This window comes from Bufo gargarizans, chromosome 1 (genome assembly GCF_014858855.1).
Source record: "Bufo gargarizans isolate SCDJY-AF-19 chromosome 1, ASM1485885v1, whole genome shotgun sequence".
NCBI classification, from domain to species: domain Eukaryota; kingdom Metazoa; phylum Chordata; class Amphibia; order Anura; family Bufonidae; genus Bufo; species Bufo gargarizans.
Window position 1 is genome coordinate 329,989,821 of NC_058080.1, and position 27,610 is coordinate 330,017,430.

The 27,610-nt window shown below is 44.2% G+C and overlaps 1 protein-coding gene across 1 annotated transcript in view; it reads left to right on the top strand.

Annotated features, from left to right (window-relative positions):
• The window catches only part of LOC122927119 (A disintegrin and metalloproteinase with thrombospondin motifs 6-like), a 419,427-nt gene that overhangs the window by 315,287 nt on the left and 76,530 nt on the right, over positions 1-27,610 (top strand). The window contains exon 7 of the mRNA XM_044278704.1: positions 12,891-13,095. Within this exon, the coding sequence (XP_044134639.1) occupies positions 12,891-13,095 (205 nt within the window). The remainder of the gene's footprint in view (positions 1-12,890; positions 13,096-27,610) is intronic.

Here is a 27,610-nt window from a genome sequence, read left to right on the forward strand (position 1 = left end):
AATGTCAGCGTTCTACAATAAATTTGCCCAGCAGAATAATAGTCCAGAGTCCAGAGGCGATCAAGAAAGATGGATTAAGCTCCAGTCCGAAAGTAGAGTCCTCGGTGAACTGCTCGACTTCCTTAGCAGTGGGAAAATCCCTGAGAGAATCCGCAGGAAGAGTGCAGACCCAGAACTAGCGAGACTGTGGAGACATCGCCACCAACTATTCCTTCAAAGAGGCCTGTTGCTCAGAAGGAAAACCAAAACGAACAAGTGGAGATGATGTATAAAAGTATAAGTTTATTATAAAGTATAAAAATTGGGAAAACTACGAAATGATACAAAGATACGGAGAAGCGCAGGATCACTGACGCCAAAAACCACCAATGTGTCTGTGAGATATAACACACAGATAGGTACAATCCATAAATGATAATGAAAGCTCAGGGATAACCAGGATGGCCAGGCAGCAGGGTCACCGCAGTAAGACTATGCACAATATGTGCAAGTGACCATACCCGGTAAACCATGAGCTTTCTCACACTAGACACAGTGCATAAATATCTAAAAAGACCATAGTAATAGCGAGTACTCGGTGTAAGAGTCAATGTCTCAGTCAAGTCTTTTTTTCTTGACTGAGACATTGACTCTTACACTGAGTACTCGCTATTACTATGGTCTTTTTAGATATTTATGCACTGTGTCTAGTGTGAGAAAGCTCATGGTTTACCGGGTATGGTCACTTGCACATATTGTGCATAGTCTTACTGCGGTGACCCTGCTGCCTGGCCATCCTGGTTATCCCTGAGCTTTCATTATCATTTATGGATTGTACCTATCTGTGTGTTATATCTCACAGACACATTGGTGGTTTTTGGCGTCAGTGACCCTGCACTTCTCCGTATCTTTGTATCATTTTGTAGTTTTCCCAATTTTTATACTTTATAATAAACTTATACTTTTATACATCATCTCCACTTGTTCGTTTTGGTTTACCTTGGATGTTTTATGAGTGGTAATCGTAGCTGTCTAGTTGACAGGTGGCCTTTTGTAGGTTAATAGTGTTGCTCAGAAGGAGTCTGGATCCAGTGCCCTGTGATAGAGTGTACCAAATTCTCCTGCCACGTCGGGATGCCAGCCTGGTGCTGGATATGTATCACGACCAGTCCGGGCACTTTGGTGTGCAGAAGAGTGAGGCTACCATTCGCAGAAGATTCTATTGGATTGGGATGAGAGAAGATATTGAGAAATGGTGCCGAGAATGCACTGCCTGTGCTGTGGGGCGAACTGAACGCCTTGACCAGAGGGCGCCTCTACATCCTATTGTAAGTAAAACTCCTATAGAACTTGTTGCTATTGACCATGTAAAGTTGGAGCCGAGTCGCTCAGGGTATACTTATGCCATGACTATTATTGATCACTTCACCAAGTTTGTTGTAGCAGTACCTGTGAAAGACCTGACAGCCAAGACTACAGCAGAGGCGTTCTGGAAGCATTTCCTGTTGCCCTACGGCTGCCCAGAAAGGATCCTCACCGTCCAAGGGTCTGCGTTTGAGTCGCAGCTGTTTCATGAGATGTGCCTGCTGCATAACTGCCAGAAAGTCCGGACCACCGCCTACCATCCGCAAGGTAACGGACTCTGCGAAAAAATGAATAAGACTCTCATTGAAATGTTGAGAGCAGTACCCCCTGAGACGAGGGGTGATTGGCCTACTCTGTTGCCGCAGCTCATGTATACTTACAACAACACCATCCATTGTTACACTGGTTACACCCTGTTCTATTTGATGTTTGGCCGACAAGGGAGGTTGCCTGCGGACCACTCACTGGGTGTACAAGTACCGGATGTGATCAACCCACTGCCCAGGACGGATAGGGTAGTGGAACACCAAAGGCGTCTCCTCAATGCTAAGGAGATTGTCCAGGAACGTATGGAGATTGTTCGAGAAAGGCAGCAAAAAGACTATGACCAGACTGCCCATGCGGAACCCCTGGCTCTTGGAGACAAGGTGTGGTTGAAAAACAACCACCGGACCAGGAAGAACCCCTGCCAGTAAGGAGGTCCACCCGTTCTACCAGGGGGCACCCACCTGTGAGGTTTGGAGACTACATTATGGGCCCAGGTAGCCCCTCACGGGAAACCCCTGTTTAACCCTGTTTACAAACCTGGGTACGGACTCATTTATATTCTTTGAGCCTCCAAGGACTTATGTTTGTTTGCATTTTTATGGACTATTTGCATTTAAAGTTTTATAATGGACTATCCTGGTTTATTGATACGCTACACCAGGTCAGCGCCCCTGTTCCCTTACATATCCTGAGAGAAGAGAACGACGCCCCTTTTCACCACTCCTTTCAGTGACACTGTTTGTCAATTTTTATATTGTTAATGTGGTGATGGCTGTGTATGCATGTTCTTCCTTTGTCTTTCAGGCTGCCGCTTTCAGATGGGCGGATCCTCCATGTTGCGCCGAGGACGGGCAACGTCATAGCGTGGGGGTATGTAGTGTCCCACTACGTAAAGGTGGGCACTACACAAAAGGGGTTAATGTGTCTTATTGCATTGAATGTCATGTGTATGCATTTCCCTGTGTTAACTGGGTGTCAGGCCTGTCAGTTTAGCCTCCCAGGCGTTAGTGGGAGCTAGAGCGCCCTAGGTATATATAGGACGGCCCAGACAGGGGAGAGGCAGTGTATTCCAGGGGACTAGAGGAGTCACCTCGTCAGCCTGAAGCTCCTGAGGCTAAGGATAGCTCAGTCGAGATACCCCAGTAGTAGGAGAGCACCTCCTGGGAGCAACCTGCAGTTTCCCTACCAAGCGAGGATAATACAACCAAGTACAGATAAGTAACCTGATGGGCAGAAGTACTATAAAGTGAAGAGCAAGGGTCTATACTGGAGGAAGGATTTATATACCAAGGATTAAAGCCAGCAATTAGGCATCCGGGCCTTGGGATCCATCCAGCTAGAATAGCTGAGGGGATAGAGCAGCATTGTACTGCAAAGCATTAACTGTTTGCCCTCCAAGTATCTTGCATGATTAATACCTGCCATTATTGAAAGGAAATCTGCTTTTGAAGTATTGTTCAAGGGACTGCATCATCATTAACAACTGTAATTGTCTGTACAAAGTTGGACTGTTTTCCAAGTAAAGCAACGTTTGGTTCACCATACAATCTGTGTACCTCAATTACTACTCCTATAAATCGGTGTGCCACCGTTACAGGCACTGGCGTCACGATCCTTAAAGGGACCTTACTTAGGGCACTCAAAACACCTACAACATCCAGGGCACCTCACACACCATCAGGTCTGGTCCCTATTTACAGAGTGTGCCCCAGAGGAACTAGTGTCTGCCTCTCTTTCACTGTCGCATGCCTGCCCAGGGTTCTCCTCAGAAAAGTGAGTAACCCTCGATTGCCCATACCGTGACCTCACTGTCGCTATACCCTGCAGGTCTGGCGTGCTGCACTATTACTGACTAATCCTTTAGAAGCCTTTCCAGCACTCCTGAGACAACTAGACATATTCAGAGATTTGTCCAATTTCAGAATAAACTTGGCCAAATGCGTAGCTTTAGGAATTAAGACACCCCAAGCCACCATAGCCCGCCTAAAGGCAGATTACCCCTTTCAATGGGAAGCAGATAGTATAGGTTACCTGGGTGTTCGCATAACCAGAGACCCCAATCAACTGTTTTCATTAAACTATCCCAAGTTATTAGAGGACATTAAAATCCAACTGAAGGAGTTAAAAATTCCTTTTTTGACTTGGCTAGGTAGGAAGAATGTGTTGAAAACATATATTCTTCCTAAATTGCTGTACCTAATGCAGATTGTACCAGTAGCCCTACCCCAATATTATCTGGCTCAAGTACGGAAAACCTTTTCTGCGTTTGTATGGAATAATGCTAAACCTAGACTGGCATACCAGAGACTAACCTTACCTAAATATAAGGGAGGATTTGGACTGCCAGATATCTGTGGTTACTATGGGGCAATTCAAATAAGACGTCATTCAGAAATAACTAACCCTCGAGTTGCTAAATTAGGTTGTCAAATAGCTAGGAAGATATTGGGACCGAGAGCATTAGCCATGCTATGGGATCCCAGCAAAAAGTCCCTTCACAAAGACGCAATCCCCAGTTCCCTATGGGGCTTGGTCAATAGCTGGTTTAAATTGTCGAAGCATTTACACCCCTCCAGTTGCCTGTTGCCCTTCACTCCCACTGGGTACTTGCCATATTTATTCCACGCTGATTTTCAGGATGACATGGGATTATGGGCGGCCTTAGGAGATGTAGCAATTGGTGACATATTAGAGAACAGGACGGTTCCTAATATCCATACTTTGAGAGCCCGGTTCAAACACATCCCATGGGCCGTAACCCATTAGTCTCAATTTAATAAGGTATGCACCTTACTTGCTTACTTATCGCTTACTTAGCGAACACTTCAAGTAATTATACCCCTACTTGGTATGATGCTATATGGAACCAAATGGTACATGCAAAAGGCATTGTATCTCGACTTTACAATAAAATATTAGAGGTAGATTCTGATACCAAACCGCCGTTTATTGAAAGATGGGAAAAGGAAATTGGCCAATCTCTAGATGAAGGTACCATGGGAAGGATTCTTGCGCATTTGCATGGCTATTCAAGATGTATTAGGTTCAGGAAAATTATTTTAAGATAGTCACAGGATGGTATAGAACTCCTGATAAATTGCACACTATTACCCCTTCAGTAGCAGCAGAATGCTGGAGATGTGGCGAAGATAGAGGAACCATGTATCGCGTATGGTAGTCATGGCCACAAATTGCAAAGTATTGGGACTTAATCGAGGGAGGTTCAAAAGATATGTAAGATTAGCTCACCCATTACCCCATTAGTAGCTCTGCTCAATGTTCCCGAGCCACTATAAACTAGCTAATAACGCTTTACCTGCGCAACTGATTGCTGCAGCAAAGCTACTTATTCCAAAGTACTGGTTATCTAAAGAAACACCTAGTCTGAGAGAGTGGGCTATTAAGGTTCAGGAGATTTATCAGTTGGAGGAACTTATTTGTTGGGAGACTCTAGCTCATGATAGGTTTCTTGTAGCTTGGGAAAAATGGAAGGAGTGGTATAGGAGCTACACCAATTGAGGATTAATATGAGAACACACTCAATTATGCAACTGGTATTTGGATCAGGGGGCTCCCTGGTTCACTCTTCTCTCATGTTTTAGATGCAGTATGTATATCACTACTTTCCAGATGTAGATGAGGTCTAATAGTATTTTTCACATAGTAGTCAGCTTTTCAAGGATTTGCCTTAGCTAATATATGCAAGCCATGATTGGGTCTTTTTTATTGTGTCATTTTCATAGTGTCATTTATTTGATTTAATATAGCTAATTAATGTAGCTAATTACCTGGCTTACACCACTTTTGTGTTATGACACTTAACAATGAATGTGACCATAAAGGATTATGGAGTACTTCTAGTTATTTACTGTTTGTATACCTGCCATTGTCATGTCAATTTGATGGAAATATTTGTCAAAATTGAAAATAAATATTTGATAAAAAAAAGAAAGGTGAGTTCTCTTTGGGGAACTAGGCCACCGCCGCACTAAACACCCACTCTGATGCCAAACGACTGGGTGGGCAGGAAAGCTTGTCCTGTGCAAACCCTGCCAGTTGCGGCCACAAATCAAGTTTGGCTATCCAGTTATCCAGGGGATCTTGGATCTGAGGTGGCAGGGTGCACTTCAAATATGCCACCACCTGCTGGTTTAGGTTCCTGCTGGTACTGGTGCTGGGTGGTTTCTTCCATAGGCGGGTGAAGAAAAGAGCTCATTAGAGACTCCAGACTTAAAGAGGACCTTTCACCAGTTTTTACTTTATGAATATAGAGCAATGTCGCACTAGAGTGAGGTGGAGATGCAACAGAGGTGCTCCCACTAACAGACAACACCCAGTCTGATACAGATAAATAGATAAAGGATAGAAGTGGGGCACTCTCTATGAGTAAAGGGATCTTTTATTAAACATAATATGCAGTAAAATAAGCAATAACTTTCACAATAAAAATCGACAATAAAATCGACAATAATGTAAAATTTGACAATATTGTAAATTTCGACAAGTAATGCAAAATTCGACAATAATGTAAAATTCAGCTGAAAATAGTAAGTACTAGTGGTGAGGTTAGAATAATTAAATCAACATAAATAGGATCCCAATATACGAATATTTAAAACCATAAGTTCGGATGTTCGATAATAAACGAATGGTAATATTATTCACTGGTGGTAAGTCAATGCGTTTTGCCAATGCAGAATGTTAATGTTATGGAATAATCGCTTGTTGCCGATTATAATGATCGACTTGTGATCGGTCCTCTGTCATATAGAAATAGATTTTCAAATGCGAAATACTGGTAGTGTAAATAATCGCTTGCTGACGAATTATGACCAATACTTTAGTGCACATAAATGATTGTGGTCGAAATCGTAAGCATATATAGCCTTGAACAGTCTATGTCAACAAAGTTTCGACTGCTTGTGTGCACAGCAGCGTCCCGCTGTATTGGTTTAAAAAGCGATCGCTTGAATAGGATATGCGCTGTCTTACCGGAAGGTCTTTGTACTGGACAGTGAGCCCTCGACTCGGCGTGTTTCCTTTAGAATCCTGGTCGAGGGCTCACTGTCCAGTACAAAGACCTTCCGGTAAGACAGCGCATATCCTTTTCAAGCGATCGCTTTTGTCGACATAGACTGTTCAAGTCTATATATGCTTACGATTTCGACCACAATCATTTATGTGCACTTAAGGATTGGCCATAATTTGTCAGCAAGCGATTATTTACACTACCAGTATTTCGCATTTTAAAATCTATTTCTATGACAGAGGACTGATCACAAGTCGATCATTATAATCGGCAACAAGCGATTATTCCATAACATTAACATTCTGCATTGAAAAAACGCATTGACTTACCACCAGTGAATAATATTACCATTCGCTTATTATCGAACATCCGAACTTATGGTTTTAAATATTCGTATATTGGGATCCTATTTGTGTTGATTTTATTATTCTAACCTCACCACTAGCACTTACTATTTTCTGCTGAATTTTACATTATTGTCGAATTTTACAGTATTGTCGAATTTTACATTATAGTCGATTTTTATTGTGAAAATTATTGCTTATTTTACTGCATATTATGTTTAATAAAAGATCCCTTTACTCATAGAGAGTGCCCCACTTCTATCCTTTAGTTTTTACTTTATAAAAGCAATACCTTATACTATAGCCCATGTTCAGCCATTGAGAATAAACTGCTCACCTTTACCTTGGTCAGCTGTGATTGGACAGCACCACAGCCAGGGAGAAGAGACGCCACTGAAAAAAGCTGACGCCTAAATGAATATCCTCCTCCTCTGCCAGTTTAGCCCCCACAGGGCTCAGGTGGCCATGAGATGTAGGCACCACGTCTCCGTCCCCTAGCCAGACAGATTTATTAGCATCTGGTCCGATATGTGTAGAAATGGAATGACATAATTTATCCAGTAGTCCTGGTGACTCATAAATAGTGGCCTCCTCAAAGGGCCAGAGAAAACAGTAGGTGTCACCCATGAGCTGCCACTGGCTAATATTGAAGTTACACAGGGGAGTATTCCTGTCTGCTTGCATCATGAAAAAAATCATTTATGGCCTTACTCTGCTCATATGGTCGGTCCAACATGTGGAGGGTGGAGTTCCAATGGGTGGAAACATTGCATATCACGCAATTGTGGGGAACACTATTGTGCCTTTGCAGCTCAAGAAGGGCGTGCTTTGCAGTGGAAGAGTGGAAGTGCATGCGTAGTTTCCTGGCCATTTTCAAGATGTCTTTCTGTTGGGTGGGAGACTTCAGGAACCGCTTTACAACCAGATTAAAGACATGTGTCATGCAGGGTGCATGGGTCAGCCCTCCTTGATGCAGCAGTGAGACAATGTTCTTCCCGTTATTGGTGACCATGGTTCCGATTTTGTTGGTGAAGAAATAGCCAGGATTCGATTTGTTCTTGAAGGATGCAGAGCAGTACCTTCCCGTTATGACTCTGTTCGCTCAGGCAAACCAGGTGCAGAACAGAGTGACACCACCGTGCTCTGCATATGTATTATGCTGGAGGAGCACTACTAATTGTTCATGCAGTTGAGGCTGAGGACATAGTTGAGGATGAGAAAGGCCATTGGCACAGGACTCACAGCTTAAGAACATGGAGGTGGCATTGCCGTCACCTGGCTAAGTTGCTGGTGTGGCTGGGCAGGAACCACATTTACCCAGTGGGGACCGTAAAGGACATATATTGTCCTTGACCATAGTTACAGCTAAACACGTCAGTGCTGCTGTGAACTTTACCAGACACCGAGAGGCTCAATGACTAGCCCACCTTCTGCTCAACAAACATGTGCAGGGCTAGTACAACCTTTTTGGAGAAGTAATGATGGTTTTAGACTCTCCACATTGGCTTGGCACAAGCAATCAGTTCTCTGAAAGGTGCAGAGTCAACCACATGGAAAGGGAGGGACTGTAGTACCAGCAAGTTTGCCAGGAGCATGTTCAGCTTCTGCGCCATTGGATGAGCATACTGTTGTCTTTTTCAATCACCTCGGTGACCGATTGCTGGCGAAATGAGTGAGGAATAGGAGAAGGAGCATCAGGGCCAGTAGATGATGGGAGGGAAACACAGCTCCCTTCTGCTGTGGTGGTGGAGCCTTGACTGCTGAAAAAGGTTTGCGGGCCACTAGGATATGCCTCAGTTTGTACCAAAACATTAGCGCCACAGTTTTCCCGGGCCATTTTATGGTGACGTTGCATGTGTTGACGCATAGCCATGGCACCAACATCAGCATCCTGGTCACGTTTCACCTTCTGCCCACAGATTTTACACATGGCCATACTGACATCATCCGATGACTTGATGAAAAATTCTCACACCGTCCAGTTGAGAATTTTACCTCCACCACTGCAAGCTGACTGCCTGCCTCTGCCTCTATGAACCCATGCACTGCTAGTTGTTTCTGGACAGGTAGGCTCCTAAGTAGCAGACTGCCTACCCCAGGCACGTTTGGTACCAGATCTCACACTGCTGTTACCCTGCTGACTCCTGGCCATGCTTGCACCCTGCTGGCTCACAACCTGCCTCACGCGCAAGCTGCCACCCTCATCCCCTGATGATGAAGCAATGTCTTCAACCTGCTCCCATATGCAATCGGATACATTATCATCCAGTCTCATGCCTGACTGTTCGCAACACCTGCTCCCGCACGACTTATCGTTGCAACTTGCCCGCTTACAGAAGGAAGCATTGGATTTCTCCTCCAAATCTTGGCTGGGCAGTAGCTGCTGACTATCTTCAATAACCTTGTCCTCGCTGAAAAGTGGAGCAGACCCGACAGCATTCAATACTTCCCGAGCAAAAGGAACAGAAAATGAAAGAGGCAGGATCAGGACAGGTGGGAGCACAGTAGGGTTTCACTGGGTATTGAACTTTCGATACCCAATCAATACTTTTTCACCCAGATCGATACAATACTGGGATTTTCTTTTTCTCGATACTAGACTGCACCCAAATTACAGAATCACCGATTAATGGAATTACTTATGTAAAAACACAATGTGAACACCCCAAAATCAGTTGTATCAGACTACATTTTCACCCAGTAACAGAATCAAGGATTAATGGGATTACTTATGTAAAATAACAATGTGAACACCTTAAAGTCAGTAGAATCAGACTGCAATTTTACCCCAATTACAGAATCATGGATTAATGTAACTACGGCTGTAAAAAAATAAATAAAAAAAATACAATTTGGACACCCCAAAATAAGTAGTATCAGACCACAATTTCGACAATAACAGAATCAAGGACTGATGGAATTATATATTTTTTTTTTATATTTCAGTCTACAGAGCTGTATAAAGGCTTGTTTTTTTTCATAACAAACTGTATTTGTTACTGGTACCATTTCTGTGGCATGTATGTCATTTTGGTCACTGTAATTTTTTTGGGGGACAAAATGACAAACAAAACAATGGCAAATGGCACATTTTTCCTTTTTTATCTGTTACAGGGTTCATCATACAGAATTTTTTTTTTTACTTTTCGGACGTGACAATAGCTGCGGGAAAGGGGGGAGATTTTAGCTTTTAATATATTGGTGTTTTTTTTTTTTTACTTTTTTTTTACTTTTTTTTTACTATTAGCCCATATGGGGCCTAGTACATGGGATCTTTTGATCCCCTCTCCTATTCACTCTAATAGATCTCTATTAGGGTGAATAGGATTTTCACACTGTCCATGCTGTGTTATGCCTTATGCATAGCTCAGTATGGAGAAAGCCATGGTAGGCCTGGATCACTTCAGCAGCGTCCAGGCTGCCATGGAAACTGATCAGAGCCCTGCGATTTCACTGTGGGGGCTCCCATTGGAAGGCAGAGGGAGCTGCATCCCTCTGCTTTCACTCACAGGTGCCATGATCAACGCTGATCGCGGCATCTGAGGGGTTAAATTACAGTGGTGGCACGCTTCACCGCCTCCTATCAGTGCAGGTGGGTGCCGGCTGTATGATACTGCAGGGGCCCGCTCCATACATCCCATCACACATTATGACATACAGGTACGTCATAGTGTATGAAGGGGTTAATATTTATGGCCTATTTTTTGTGTGTCTAACCCACCGCACCCCATCAATCATCTCTATTGGATTTTTTCAATATTCAGTCTGTCCGTTGTGTAGCGGACAGAGCTGGAAACCGCAGCATTTAATGTGCTCATAAAAGGGATAAAGCTGTGTTGTTTTGGTTCTAGAGCAACTCTTAAGGCCTCATGCACACGACGGTTGTGTGCATCCACGTCGGTTGTTCTGTTTTCCGTGATTTTCTGCGGACCCATTGACTTTCAATGGGTCCGTTGAAAACTTGTAAAATGCACCGTTTGTCATCCGTGTCCGTGATCCGTGTTTCCTGTCCGTCCCAAAAATATGACCTGTCCTATTTTTTTGACGGACAACGGTTCACGGACCCATTCAAGTCAATGGGTCAGTGAAAAAACACGGAGGCACACAAGATTGCCATCCACGTACGTGATCCGTGTCCGTAGGCTACTTTAGCACAGACGGATCCGCTGATCCGTCTGCATACAGCTTTTTTAGAGCTGAGTTTTCACATCGTGAAAACTCAGATACGGCAGTATATTCTAACACAGAGGCGTTCCCATAGTGATGGGGACACTTCAAGTTAGAATATGCTAAGAACTGTGTACATGACTGCCCCCTGCTGCTTGGCAGCACCCAATCTGTTACAGGGGGCTGTAGTCCGCACAATTAACCCTTCAGATGCCGCACATGAGGGATTAATTGTGCATATCATAGCTCCCTGTAAGAGATCAGGTGCTGCCAGGCAGCAGGGGGCAGACCCCCCTCCCTCCCCAGTTTTAAATTCCTTGGTGGCCAGTGCGGCCCCCCCCTCCTTCCCTCCCCTGTATTAAATTCATTGGTGGCCAGGGCGGCCCCCCTCCCTCCCTAGTTTTAAATTCATTGGTGGCCAGTGCGGCACCTGAGGGGTTAATTGTGCGGATCACAGCCCCCTGTAAGAGATCGGATGCTGCCAGGCAGCAGGGGGCAGTTATGTCCACAGTTCTTAGTATATTCTAAGTTAAAATATACTGTCGGATCCGTTTGCAATTGCACCATATTGTGTCAACGTCAAACGGATCCGTCCCCATTGACTTACATTGTAATTCAGGACGGATCCGTTTGGCTCCGCACGGCCATTTTTTTTTAACTTTCCTTTATGTCTGCTGATCCTCAAAAAATCGCGGAAGACACGCGGAAGAAAAAACGGACACGGATCACAGAACAACGGAACCCCGTTTTGCCGACCGTGAAAAAATACTGTTGTGTGCATGAGGCCTAAGGCTGCTTGGCAGGGTTGTGGTGTGTCAGATCCCTACTGATCAGATATTGATGGCCATCAAGGTTAAAAAAAAATGAAACAAATCTTTTACAGTAACATGAATATAAAAAAAAAACTACAATAGTACCCCAAATCATTACCAATATCATCACCACATAGTCAAGTATAATTATTAGTGTTGAGTGATTCAAAGTTAACAATGTAGACTGTGATCCAAATTTCCTTGAGCTTAATCAGATGCCGCAATTGGCATTGAACACGGCATCTGAGGGGTTCAATGGCGGTGCCGTTCCCCGTCATTGCACCAGTTACATTCAATGGAATGTAATTTATGATAAAGTAATTTGTAGCAAATTACATTTCTTTGTGGACGTTGACAAAGCAGGTGAATGGATTGTTTGATAACGTATAATCATATTTGTGATAAAATGTAGTAGGGCCAAGCTATGAGAATCCAACCAATTAGCCCAATGTTTTTCACATTTATGTCCTACATCCATTTATAGATAAATTTGTTTCCCAAAAAAGATTAACCAGTTTAACATAATTTTAAAGTTGGGGAACTTTCTTGACCCAATATTGAGAAACTAATTTCCTGGCTATGCATTGTACAGAAGGCGTGCCACCCCTACTTTTTCACCTACCCCAAGTACACAAAACAGTGTTATTTTGTCCATAGCAATCTGTTATGTAGAGTTGAGACCTTCTACATCCTGTCAATATCTCACTATCTTTGGGCAACACCACACCATGTAAAGCAAGTCAGCATGGTGCAGTTTTGAAACGATGAAGAATTTCTTGGGAGTGACCTTACAGTAAGCAGATGTTTTTTGTATATAACATTTAGGTTTGTAAAAAAGTATTACCTCCTCTTAAACAGAGAGATAAAAAGCATAAAAAAAAGTGTGAATACAGTTTAACATCTTAATCACAATTGCTTCTACATTAGGTGGACAGTGGGTTCATGGTCTGAATGTAGCCGGAGTTGCAATTCTGGTGTGCGTACCCGCAATGTGATCTGCCAGCGGAGGGTATCCTCAGGCGAGGGGAAATATCTGGATGATAGCAACTGCCCAACACCTCGCCCGACCATGCTGGAGCCCTGCAACATGAAAGCATGCCCACCAGAATGGGTTGCACTGGACTGGTCTGAGGTATTAAAATCTATATTTTTTTATGTTAGTTTTCTTTTTTTTGGTCTGTTTATTGGTGTTTTTAATTTAAAAGTATATAAAGACTGTTTGTCTTAAAGGGAACCTGTCACCAGTTTTATGGTGTTCTAACTAAGGGCAATATAAATAAGTGACTGATTCTCTTAGCAAAATGCTGGGTCACTTTCTTTAATTGATCCAGTCAATCTGCCAACATCTTGTATTGAAAAGCTCCAGCTGATAATCATGATACAATATTTATGAGCTCCTGACTCTCCCCGCCTACCTGCTGCTGATTGACAGTTTTTCCATATGAATCAGCAGCAGGTGGGCAGGGGAGTGGCTTTATCTCTGAATTTTAAAAAACGCTGGACTCACGCTGGACTCAAATCAGCTCATTAGCATGTGGCATGTGGCATCTTTGTGTGTATATTATGAGGTAACCATCTGTCACACCAGTAAGTGAATACATCTAAGGTACTTTTTAGTAGTTAATGATTATAATATAACTAATTATATACAATCAAATATCCACATGACAGATTCCCTTTAAATGAGAATATGCAAATGATATTAAAAAACAAGCATTTGAAGGGGTTCTCCGGGAAACTAAACTAAAAAAAAACTATATATATATTGGTGGATCACCTAGCTATTCCAATGTAGATTGGTTAAATCAGGTGAACCCGGAACACCTATCAGAAATAATTGTTACAAAAATAAATGGATATTGTGAACCAGCACTCTACAACCAGTTCCAGGCAGAGGGCAGTATCAATATAGGTATAAAAACAATAAATTTATTTTATAAAAAAAATTACCCAAAATAAAACATAGAATAAAATGTACACACAATGTCACCATTGGCTTATTATCAGAATGAGTGATTTGTGTCCGGTTTGAGATTAACCTGTTGGGGACAGGTTAATGGGTGCCTGCTCAAATCATGCACCCTGGGACAATGCGTTGGGGGCTCCTGTGACCCCCGAAACCCCCCCCCCCCCGCCTGGGTCTTTAATTGCAGGAAACCACAGGTCAATCCAGACCTGCGGTTTGCTGCGTTTTCAGGTTATTCGGGTATCTGGGGACCCGATTACCCGGAACAGGATAGTGATCGTGGTGTGATAATACACCACCAATCACCATCCTGTGATCCGGAGAGGTGATGGTGACATCACCTCTCAGGATCGGCTCTGATTGGCTGCAGGGGCGGTTCAAATTATTGCAGCGCTCCTCTCCTGCTCCTTTCTGTGACTGGGAGCCAAGGAGAGAGGAGCGCTGCATCGATCTCCTGACCCAGCACGCCCTTCTGACCCACCACAGTGCCATCTGGCACTAAAAGATATTTAGGGAAAGGTTAGGTTAGGCAGGAATATTCAGGGAAAGTTTAGTGAAAAAAAAAAAAAAAAAAACATTTTTGTTGCATCACCCTAAATCGGATGTCTGGGGTCCACAGCACAGCTGTGTGACCCTAGACCCCCCCAGGGGTGCTGCAGCTTGCTCCCCCTCCACACAACTTTTAGCGTCCGGCCACTGTTAGCGCATTGCACACCCCACCGCTGATCAGCTTCGGACGGCTGATCAGTGAGTTGGAATTTTTTTCACATATTTCTGCCTTTTTTTATTTCGTTTTTTAGTGACCACTTTGTGAACCTGATGGTGGAGCAAACGAATCTGTACGCCCAACAGTTCATTGCTCAACACCCGGGCTCATTTTTGGCTAGGGTCGGTGGCTGGACTCCGGTCAGCTGAGATGAGGACGTTTTGGGGCCTCGTGCTGCACATGGGCCTAGTTAAAAAACCCAGTGTCAGGCATTACTTGAGTGGGGGGCGTCCTCTTCCAGACCCTACTTTACAGTACGGCCATGACACGCTCCTAGTTTGAGGCCACCCAGAAATGCTTGCATTATGCAGATAATGCAGCATGTCTCCCCCAAGGTGATCCTGCCTATGACCGTCTGTACAAAATCAGGCTGGTCATTGATCACTTTGGGGCCAAATTTTTGGAGGCCTGTGTACCTGGAAGGGAGGTCGCGGTTGATGAGTCTCTCATTGCTTTCAAGGGGAGACTCATTTTCCGCCAGTATGTTCCCTCTAAGCGGGCGAGGTATGGCGTGAAGCTGTACAAACTTTGCGAGAGTACCTTAGGGTACACTTACAAGTTTTGTGTGTACGAGGAGCGAGATTCCCGTATTGAACCCCCAGAATGTCCCCCCACTCTCGGTGTTAGCGGGAAACTTGTGTGGGACCTTATGCACCCACTGCTAGATAAGGGTTACCACCTGTACGTGGATAACTTTTATACTAGTATCCCCTTGTTCCAGTCCCTAGCCGCCAGATCCATGTCCGCTTGTGGGACTGTGCGGAAAAATCAACTCTGCCTCCCTACCCACCCCCTCTAGGTACCTTTCTTTAGGGATGAGACCCGTGCCCTTACCAGTGGAAACTTGTTGCTGGTCAGATATAAGGACAAGAGGGATGTCCTTGTACTGTCCACAATTCACGGTAACGGCATCACCCCTGTCCCTGTGCAAAGTACCTCGGCAACGGTCTTCAAGCCCGATTGTATCATCGACTACAATCGGTATATGGGAGGAGTTGATATCTCTGATCAAGTCCTCAAGCCATATAATGCCATGCGCAAAACCCGGGCATGGTACAAAAAAGTTGCGGTCTACTTATTACAGGTTGCCTTGTACAACTCTTTTGTGCTGTCCCGGAGCACTGGCAACACAGAAAAATTCATGCAGGTCTATGAGGCAGTGCTCAAGGCCCTGATCTTTTCGGACCGGTAAAGAGCAGGCCGGAGTACCCCGAGAACTGGAGGCGCACGGATCGTCCCTGGCCAACACTTTCCAGGTGTGGTCCCCCATACTAGAAAGAAGGGACGGACCCAAAGAAGGGGCAGAGTGTGTCACAGGAGGGGGATACAAAAGGACATCACCACTCAGTGCGACACGTGCCCCGATCATCCGGGCCTCTGCATTATTGGTTGCTTCAGGGAGTACCACACTTCCATGGAGTACTACATTTATAACCCCCTTCCCCAATTTTAATTCCATTTAGCCACTGACAATTGGAAGAAAATAAAAAATATGGAGCCATACTGATGCATTCTGAGCGGATTCTTATCCACTCAGAATGCATGGGGGCTGTATGGATCTGTTCGGGGCCATTTGTGAGCGCCTTCAAACGGAACTCACAAGCGGAACCCCGAACACAAGTGTGAAAGTAGCCTCAGATATATACACCCACATCATTAACAAGGTGTCACATGATCGTTACAATACAGATAATTTTTAACCATGCCTTGTGTCATAATTACAAAAGATTAAAAAGTTACATGTGTATAAATCAATAATTACAATACATCCATAAACATACCTATGCATACAATATATCTAGTGTTGTATTAAAAAAAAAAAAAAAAACACATACGAAAGTGCAAGTACTTCTGTGCTTTGGTACATAATAGGTTAAAAGTGCAGGTGCTGTTAATTATTGTTCGCTAGGAATGGGTAACCGGACATCCATATGTAAACTCACTGACATGGTGCAAGCGTGGTCCTGCAGGAGATGACAATGGCGTCCTTGGCGTGTTGAACTTCCTATTGCGCATGCTCGAGATTGCATCTACGTCATCAACATCACGCTAACCTTGTCGGCTTTCCGGGATTGCGCAGATAAGTTCTTGCATCCATCAGACATTGTTATTGAGGTCCTTGCCCATACTTGTAGAAGCCAGAACAACCGGACAACAATGTAACATAGCAGAGACCCATAGGCTGATATCATTCATGCCAAATACATCTATCGCCTGTGCTATATAGATCACTATGGGGTCCGGCGGATCACTTTGTCAAGTGCATGCCGTAACCCACATACGGAAGAAAGAGTGGGCCGACCTCAGCAACTGAATGCCATGTCTGACCCCAATTGTCCTCCGGATCCAAAATTGCAGTCGTGGAGGGATCTCCTCCATAACATACATGGAGACATACATCCCGTATATAGAACCATTGATGTCCACATAATGGAATTCAGATACATACAAACATCCAGATACATACAACATATATCCTATATAGTTAGTGTGTGTATATACATATATATATATATATATATATATATATATATATATTGTGACAGGACAAGGGTTTTGTTAAAAAAAAATAAAAAATGGTTAAAAGGGCACTGGCTGCTTGGAGCAGGGAGAGTTGGGTGGGAATTAGCCACTCCAGGTATCCAGGGTAACTGTGGCTAATCTCCTTGGAACCTGAGTGTGCTATAAAAGGGCAAACAGCTCACTAGCTGATCTCTCTGCTCCTGGGAAGAACCCTGCTGGGTGAGTGGAAAACAACAGTGTGTTTGGTTGATGGAGCTGGGCAAAAGGCTCAGTTTCATGTAGTTAGCGACTACTGCCTGTTTAGATGTAGTGGCCAGATATTTCATTTGTTTTGAACTGTTTTATTTAATATTTATTTTTCTGCAAAAGTCAATAAAACTGGCGGAGGCCAGTTGCACCATACTTGCTTGGACTGGGCTGTGTTTTATGTGCCTATAGCGCCTGTCTATCCCAGGAGATGGCGGTCCCGTGAGCTAATCACGTTACTATATATGGGATTTTCTCTGGACGCAATATAGAGGCACCAACCAGTTCTTAACCACCCCAGAACCGCCGTACGCAGGGTTGCGTCCTGGCGGCGGCCCTGTTATTCTGAGTGGACGCGCCGGCGTGTCCTCTCGCGACATTTCCTGTGAACGCTGGCGTGTGACATGGTTGAGATGCTTGGTGACGGAGGTGGTGGTGTTGGTGGTACATCCCCTGTTTGCTGGGCGGCAGGTGCCAACGTTCCTCCAGAGGCGGAGGAAGAGGCCGAGGCGGCAGCAGCAGAAGAGGTAGCAGGGGGAGCCTGGGTGGGAGATAATGTTGTGAACGTGCTGGATCCACTGTCGGCCACCCAATTGACTAATGCCTGTACCTGCTCAGGCCTTACCATCCTTAGAACGGCATTGGGCCCCATTAAATATTGCTGTAAATTCTGGCGGGTACTGGGACCTGAGGTAGTTGGTTCACTAGGACATGTCGCTGTGGCAGAATGGCCACGTCCTCTCCCAGCACCAGAGGGTCCAATAACACCACCACGACCATGTCCGCGTCCCTTACTAGATGTTTTTCTCATTGTTCACCACAATAAGAAAAAAATTATTTGGACCAATGTATTGAATTCAAATTCAGGCTTTTTTTTTACAGGCACCTAACACTATCTGGCTATCTATTTATGTATCGTATTACACTAATACAGGCACAGCAGTAACCACAGATTTAGGGGAATATCAATTGTAGGCCTAGTATTTAGGCCCTGGATGAAAGGTATCCTTTGACGGACAGAATTACACTTGGAGATGCACAGTAATGTGTGAAAATATATATAGAATTATGCTTTGAGCACTTGTATTTTAACACTTAGTGTAATATACCCTTTAACGGAAAGAAATACACTTGGAGATGCACGGTAGCGTGTGAAGTTATTCAGGATGACCCTATCAGCACTTGTATTTACACCTTGAGTGTAATATAACCTTTTATGGACAGAAATACACTATGAGATGCACAATAGTGTGCGCAAATTTAAAGGCTTATGCTTTCAGCAAATGTAATTTAACACTTTGTGTAATATACCCTTTTACGGAAAGAAATACACTTGGAGATGCACGCTGAGTGTAGTATACCCTTTTACAGACAGATTTACACTTGGCCTGCAACAGCAGAAACCACAGATTTAGGGTATTGCTATTTTGGCAATTTAATTTCACCCCAGAACAAAGCTATGCTTTGACGGACACTATAAAACTTGTCCAGCCACAGCTGGAACACCAGATTTACGGTATTGCTTTTTTGGCAATTGAATTTCACCCCAGAAAAAAATATATCCTTTGCCATACAGCAGACAGTATTGCACTTGGCTTGCCACAGCTGTAACACCAGATTTAGGGGATTGCTATTTTTTTTTAAGTGAATTTCACCCCTCAATAAAATAGAGAAAATTATATCCTAGTTTTTAGTGGTGTAAATAAGCACAGCCAAGCCCCTGATGTAGGATATAGCAAAAAAAAAAAAAAAAAAAAAAAAAATGATGGATTTAATGGACTTGGTGGCAGCTTGTGCTGGCGCACCACAAGACAAAACACTCTGGGCAGCCAGAAAAGTGACAGAAAAAACGCTCAGGGCAGCCTAAAAACAGTGAGCAATTAACTAGCAGAGGTTGAATGATTCACAGCTGTAGATCGGTCACTTCATTAAGTGTTTTTGCTGAGTTAATCCCTGCCTAATCTCGCCCTAACAGAAGCTGCATCCTCTCCCTACACTAATCAGAGCAGAGTGACATGCGGCGGTACGTGACTCCAGCTTAAATAAAGGCTGGGTCACATGCTGCACTGGCCAATCACAGCCATGCCAATAGTAGGCATGGCTGTGATGGCCTCTTGGGGCAAGTAGTATGACGCTTGTTGATTAGCCTTTCAAAATGCGCCATATAAATCACTGAACCCGAATTTTTATGTAAAGGTTCGGGTCCGTGTCACGAACACCCCAAAATTTGCTACAAATCTGAACTATACAATTCGGGTTCGCTCATCTCTACCCTCTACCCTTTCACCCTCCTGCCCAAATTCTGGAAAAGTGTGCAATCTTCAAAACTTCAATTTCCTCAAGGGCCCTTGAGGAAGCCGGACTGCGCCGGCGATATGAGTTGGGCGTTTCTCATGTTGTCAGGTCCACTGTACCAGCTGTTTTATGTAGGTTTTTAGCTCTTGATATTTGACCCTACTTTGGTCTGTCTATTTATTCAGCGGCCTGACCTTATTATATATTTTCCTTATGTCATGTATAGGATATTTTATGTATAGATGGTTTACATTTTATGTCCCCACCTAGCGGACGCTCAGTGGATTCTGTTTGTGCTGGTTACTTTCATCATTTTGTATATCGCACCTTGTTCTATTTGTATACAATTTTTAAATGTGTGTTTGTTGGTGTCTAATAAATTTCATATTTTTTATTGACTAATTGTTGGATGTGCATTTATGGGGTGGGTCTTTTGACTTCTCTTGGGTCAGGTGTTTTTGTACTATTTTCTCACCACCCTTTTGCACTCCTAGAACCATTTGGTGTGCCCCCTGTTTCTTTAAATTGTTAAACTTTTTTTATAAAGCAGGTTGTTATGGACGTGACAATATCAAAAATGTCCATTTGTTTTTCTCAGTTTTACAAAATAAAGCATTTTTGAAAAAAAAAATTATGTTCTTGTGCCTCCTTTCTTTGCAGAAAGAGTTGACGTTTTTATTGGTACTATATTTAGGGAGATATGATATATAGATATATATATATATATATATATATATATATATTTATTTTTTTTTTTTTTATTTTTTTTTTGATCATTCAATATTATACTTTATGGGGCAAGGTGACCAAACAATTGGTTTTGGCACAGTTTTTATTTATTTATTTTTACAGTGTTAGCCTGAGGGGTTAGGAAATGTGATATTTTTATAGAGCAGGTCATTACGGACATATTACCTAATATGTATAGTATAGTTTTACACAATAAAAGCATTTTTTAAACAACAAAAAAATGTTTTATTGTCTCCATATTCTGAGAGACATATTTTTATTTAATTTTTTGGGGGCAAATTGTCTTATGGAGGGTCTAATCTTTTTGGGATGAGGTGACTGTTTGATTGGTACTATTTTGGTACTGTTTTTCTATGACTTTTTGATCGCTTGATATAACACTTTTTGTGATGTAAGGTGAATTTTTTTTTTTTTGTTTTTACGGTGTTGATCTGACAGGGTAGATTATGTGATATAGTTATAAAGCCGGTCATTACGGACGCAGCAATACCTAATATGTTTTTTTTTTTTTTTCTTAATATAAAATCAGGTGAAAGGTGCTTTTTTGTATACTTTAAACTTTATTTTAATTTTTTATTCTCCCTTTTCATTGGGAGCAACAGCAGTATAATGTGTAGCTGGAAAGGGTAGGGTAATAGTCGCATACGGCAGCAATAGTAGCAGCACAGCATGGAACCAACAAGACAGTAAAAATAGATGTGTGTGCAACTAAGTAGGGGTAATAATAGTAGTAGTGGAAGCTGGGTAGGACTAATGATAGTGGCAGTAGGGGAGTAGCGCCTGCAGTTGTGGTAGCAGCAGCCATACAATATAGAACATGATTTTAGGCTGGCAGACAGCGGTAGTGGCATGATGGGCCTGGCAATCAATAGTCACTGTCAGCAACGGTAGTTCTATTTATCGGCCTCAGCTGGAGGTATGTGAAAATAATTACATTTATTTTGACAAATGTGATATTTTGAACACTTGCAAAGGCAGCTTTGTCAGTTTGAGTTTAACAACGTCACCTGCCACATGTAAAACCCTCTCTGAATTGACACAGGAGGCTGGACGTGACAGTAAAATGTGAGTAAACTGCAAGTTCTGGCTAATGTTCCAATTTGCCTGCCCAGAAGTCAATGGGGTCAGGGAACACAGTATGTGCTGAGGAATTGCTACAGTTAAGAAAAGGAGACAATTTTAAACTATCAAAAAGTTCAACTGATGGACTTAAATTTTGTTGAAGGCATGGAACTGCATCACTATGGACAATTGGCAAAAAGTCCAGATACAGTAGAATAAAATTTTAGTGAAGACTAGTGCCACTATGCGTATGCAGAACTGTGCAGACACAAGACTAACCATTGGCAGAGAAAACAATTCAATTTGGTTGAAGGAGCAGAAATGTGCCACAACAGACACCATTCAATATGTCTGGCACTGGGCCCCTACAGACACAAGTCTGACTGATGGAATAAAGAATTACATTTTAGAGAAACTGCACTTCTAAAACTTGGCTAGGTAGGAGTTCAACTTGTTCACAACCAGGTTGCTGACCGTGTAGAGTTGTTTTTTGGTTTCACATTTCATTATTAATGCCTGACAACAGAGCAGAAGAAGGGGAATCCGAGTGGAAGAACAAGTAACTGATGAAAACAATGAAAAGGACACTGTACTGGTTGTGGATGCAGCCTGGCTGCTACAAAGAAGACTAGGAGAAGGAGGACAAACTTGTTCCGATTACTGGCCAGTTCTATTCTCCCACTGGATCTAGTGATGCTCCATCATGGTCGACGAACTGCACATTTAAATAAAAATAAAAAAAAACGATAATGTTTATGGACAGCTGACCAGAAGTAGTAATAGTGCAGCACAGAATTAAATGTGGGTGAAGGCACTGAACTTTAATTACCACAACTAAGTGGTAGGGCAACAAATGCAGCGCCAACAACTTAGCCAGGTCGGAGTAAAACTTGCACACAAGCTAATTACTAGTTGTGAATATTTTGTTTATGGCCACACATTTTGTTAGGGATGTCTCATAGTATAGATGATAAGGAGGAGGAGGAGAAGCAGGTGATCATGATGAGGCCACTCTGCTGCTTGAGGAAGCTGGGCTGTCACAAAGAAGTTTGAGAAGGACAGATTTGTTACGTATTAGGCCTCATGCATACGGCCGTGCTCCGCGGCCGAGAGCGGTCCAAGGTAACACAGCCTGGATTCCTGTTGAGAGCAAGAACGCATGGCATCATTGGTTGCTATGACTCCGTGCGTTTCATGCCGTCGCTGCACTACAGTAATAGTAACCAATGATGCCGTGCGCTCCTGCTCTCAACAGGAATCCAGGCCGTGTTACCACGGACCACTCTCAGCCGCGGAACACGGCCGTGTGCATGAGGCCTTAGGTTACTTTCACGCTGGCGTTTTGGTTTCCGTTTGTGAGATACGTTTCAGGGCTCACAAGAGGTCCAAAACAGATCAGTTTGGGCCTAATGCATTCTGAATGTATAAGGATCCGCTCAGAATGCATCAGTTTGCCTCCGTTCCGCCTCCATTCCACTCTGGAGGTGGACACCAAAATGCTGCTTGCAGCGTTTTGGTGTCCGCCTGACGATGCGGAGGCAAACGAATCCGTCCTGACACACAATGTAAGTCAATGGGGACGGATCCGTTTTCACTGACACAATTTGGCACAATAGAAAACGGATCCGTCCCCTATTGACGTTGAATGGTGTACAAGACGGATCCATTTTGGCAATACAAACGGATCCGTTCTGAAAGGATGCATGCAGTTGTATTATCGGTGCGAATCAGTCTGTGCAGATCCATAACGGATCTGCATCAAACAAGTAGCCTTAAAATGCAGGCCGGTTTTATTTCCCCACAAGAGTTATTGACGCCACCTCATGTGCTGCAATAGAGCTGTAGATCTTGTACTGTGGGTATGTGTGCTGACCTTTTAGAGAGAAACTGCCATAAGGGGTGTAATGCTGATAGCACCTGCAACCAGTGTTGAAGAAAGGCAGGGACACAATAAAGTCACTTCCAACCGGTTTATTGATGATTCCAGCCAACTTACAGCATAGTACAGCCAGATCTAAGCCTGGTCAGGTAGTCAGTCCATAATATCCAGAACAAAGTGATACAGGCTCAGGTCTCCCTTAGGGTCCTTTAAAATCTGAGCTTTCTCTTTCTGCTATTGAGATCCGTCATAGGATCTCAATAGGAGGGGGGAAACTTCTGTTTTGTCCCCATTCATTGTCAACGTGGATAAAACTGAACTGAGTTGCGTCCCCATCGTGGACAGAATAACACAAGCAGCATTTTTCTGTCCGTGATGCGGAGCAAGGTGGATCCAGCATGACACACAATGTAAGTCAAGAAAGTACATACATACAGGTCCGCGCTAGACTTCAATGGCGAGTGTTTCACAAACAAGAAGTATTCCTGGAGATTTCACGGCTCCACCGATTCATCCCCAGTGTAAAATCTCGATACCCACTTCAAAAGGAACAAATCATAGTGCAGTACCCAAATCTTTTGTTAAAAGTATGATTTATTCTACTCACAATAAAATGACTTGCATAGAGCATGTAAAATTGCCCGACCCGGGTTTCGCCTTTGCTTTGTCTGGGGCGTCACAATCTGATCTGCCCGAACTTTGATCTTATGCGCTCAAGATCATTAAGAGTATAACTTTATTGCTGTTGTGGCCACCACTCTCCTTGAATGTCACTTCCCTCTAGCACCCTGATCTGGCTCCCAGGTTTTCTCCAACACACAATTGCCACTACTACTATCATCATTAGTACTGTGAGGTATTGGGTCCATTGCCTCATCCTGAACTTCCTACTCATGGTAGTCCAAATGCTAAAAGTTCTCACAAAAACTTATGAACAGGGAGACTATATTGAGTGTCTTCCATAGCACACAAGGTTTTGATGGCTCATTTTAGGAAAAATTAAGGTACCTCACTAGGAGGAGGCAGTAAAGACAGAGATGATGCAACCGAAAGGCTTAAAAAGACTCAAAACTGACCTCAATAAAGACAAATCCAGCTAGCACTAGCTGCTACAGGTCAGCGTTGCTGCGGGGAGGAGTGAAACTTCACAAGGACAAAAGTGAAAGTAAATCCCGGCAACTGCTTGGATATGCTGAATCTTCTTTTTATTTCTTATTTTATATAAGCGGTAACAACATTCTAACTTTCTTTGTCCTAATAATATGACATCTGTCAGAAACCAGGGAGAAAAGTGGTCTACTACTACTACTGACCAGATAACTGGTGCTGCTACTGCTGTTTGCACTACTACCCACATTTTGACTCTTGAGTGATGAGGAGTGGGTCTTTTTTCCCCACTCTTCTGTTTACCAGACATTTTATTATGAAACCTATACATGAAAAGTAACGTTTGATACACGAATTATTGCAAAATTGCAAGTGTTTTTTCTGTAATTTAAAGACAAAACACAATTATGGACATCATTTTCCATACACAATGGTATTTACAATTCACAATAGTACAGCCCGGACTTAGGGCTGCAAGCTTGGGGGAGGCCTGGCATGACAGAGGCTTGGAGGGGGTGGAGCTGTTAGGGAGTTATGGGGTTAATTGGTAGGTAAGTGTGGACATTGCATTAGGGGAGGAGGTTAAGGTTTTAAAAGGGGTGGGAAGAGCGGGAAATGCGGCCATTTTGCAGGGACACCAGATCTGCAGCAGCCCCATTGTCAGAACTGCTGCACCGCCTCTTCAGTGGATGTTCGGTACCTGCAGTGATGTCATCAATTGTGTTGCTGGCACAGCTCCGGGCGGCAGTGGAGAGTAGGGGTCAGGAGTGGCTGCAGGCTTCAATGACAGGCCTGCTGCTGGGGTCGGGGATCTGGCCTCTACGGATGCCCCCATCACCTGGCCGCGGAGGACCAGGCCTCCAGCGCACCTTAGTCTGGAGGAGACCCCAAGGGTCCAGCGCGGGGTTAGAAGCCCCTCCGTGGAACGTCCGGCATGCACCGCAAGTAGGAGCACTGGTATCATGCGGTTGCATGCCAGGAGGAATCCTGTGTGAAGGCTGGACCCTGGGTGGGGGAGGCGTGATGTCCCCTCACCTGATTTAGTGGGTGGGAATGCAGGAGCAGGTTCGGCAAGTGGGTCAGGATGGACTCGCCTTGCCCGGCGGGGGAGAGATGCCCATGTTCCTTTCATGAGTCTGCGGGGTCAAGATGGCGGCCCTGTGCTTTTTTCGGTGATCAGGCAGCGTGTGGCTGGCTCAGAGTCGACTCCAGCTTGTGCAATTGAAGCCTCTACTGGCAGAGCTGCGGAAGTGCAGGCTCCTGTTTCTTTCAGTGATCGGGCAGCGTGTAGCTGGCTCAGAGTCGGCTCCAGCTTGTGCAATGGCGGCCTCTAGTGGCGGAGCTGCGGTAGTGTAGGCTCCAGCAGCAACAGCAGCAAGTAGTGGCACAGGCTGTGCTGAAGACCGGATGACAATTAGAGGAGAGATCAGTGCTGGTCAAATTCAGTTACCGCCTGTTCCAGCTGGTGGAATCACAGCGTCCACGCAGTCAGCTGAGATACACGGGGAGTCCTCATTAGCGGTTGCTTGTCTCGGAGCGGCTCCCAGGTTTGGGGGGGTGCCCGGGGGTGTCCATAGTGGGTGGGCTGGGGGATTTCTTATTGGGTTTACGGGAGTTAGGGATCAGAGACGAGGTCACCGTTGGCGGCTTGGGGTGTGCAGGGGTCAGTAGTGCCGAGTGTTATGGAACGGATGAGTGGTAGTCAGGCTGCGGGGTCCAGCGGGTCATCGGGGGCACCGTTACAGGGGTTGAAGGGTACGGCTGGAGTCAGGGAGAGTGAGGGTGGTAAGGAAAAGTATGGGGGGAGTTGCGTTTAGATGATGCGGCAAGAGGGGAGGTATATGTTTGCTTTGAGGAGCCTCTGGGGACCCACTTGAAGATGGAGGTGGAAGAAAAAAATCTGGAAGGGGGAATACGTGGACATCTTTTCACTGCTCCCGCTGGAACGGTTTAATTTGGATAGGGAGAGGAAGGATGATAAAAAGAAGAAAGACGAGGATAGGCGGCAGTACCGTTTGATTTCGCTTACTTTTTCCAACTGGATGCAGGCATTTGTGATCCCAGCCAGTGTCATTGGAGAAAAGGCGCCGGAGAATTGTTCCTTGATTTTCTTTTATCTGAACGAGATATGGCGATGGGTATGGAAAAGGGGCGGGTGCCAATTCGGGTAACCGAGATGGTGCCCTTCCTAAATAAGTACCCTAATGTGGAGGCGGCTGAGTTTTTGTTGGGGGGTTTTAGGGAGGGTTTTCGGATTCCATTCGTTGTGGGTGAGTTTTGGCAAGAGAGAAAATTTGAAGTCGGCAAAGGAGCGTCCGGGGGTGGTTACTGAAAAATTGTGGAAAGAGGTGGTATTGGGTCGCATGGCAAGCCACTTTCGGAACCTGCCGATGCAGGATCTGTGGGTGTCACCACTGCGGGTTGTGCCAAAGAGGGAGCCTAATACATTTCATCTTATCCACCACCTTTCATTTTCAAAAGGGCGTTCGGTTAACGGCGGGATTGCGCAGGAGTTGTGTTCGGTGGTGTATACGTCGTTCGATGAGGTGGTTCGTTGGGTTCGGTCTTATTGGCAGGGAGCGTTGTTGGCTAAGGTGGATATCGAGGCCGGCTTTTCGGCTTCTGTCAGTACACCCGGATTGTAAGCACTTGCTGGGTTGTTTTTGGAACTTTTTTTTGTTGTTGTTGATTGGTGTTTGCCCATGGGTTATTCGGTGTTGTGCACTTATTTTTGAAATAGGTGGCACGTGAGTGGTCAGGTTGGGGTTCGATTATCCATTATTTGGTTGATTTCTTGTTCATTGGCCCGCCAAATTCGAATGGATGCTCCGTGATGTTGCATTCTTTTGAACCCATGTCGGAACTTTTTGGGGTTCCCTTGGCAGAGGGGAAAACGGAAGGCCCTACATTGGTGCTGAGTGTTTTGGGTATCGTCATAGATACTGTGGCTATGGAGTGTAGGTTGCCTGAGGAAAAGTTGGATGATCTTTGGCATGAGGTGTTGGCAGCGTATGGGCTTCCTTTTTAGAAAAATATAATGGGTGGTCTTTATG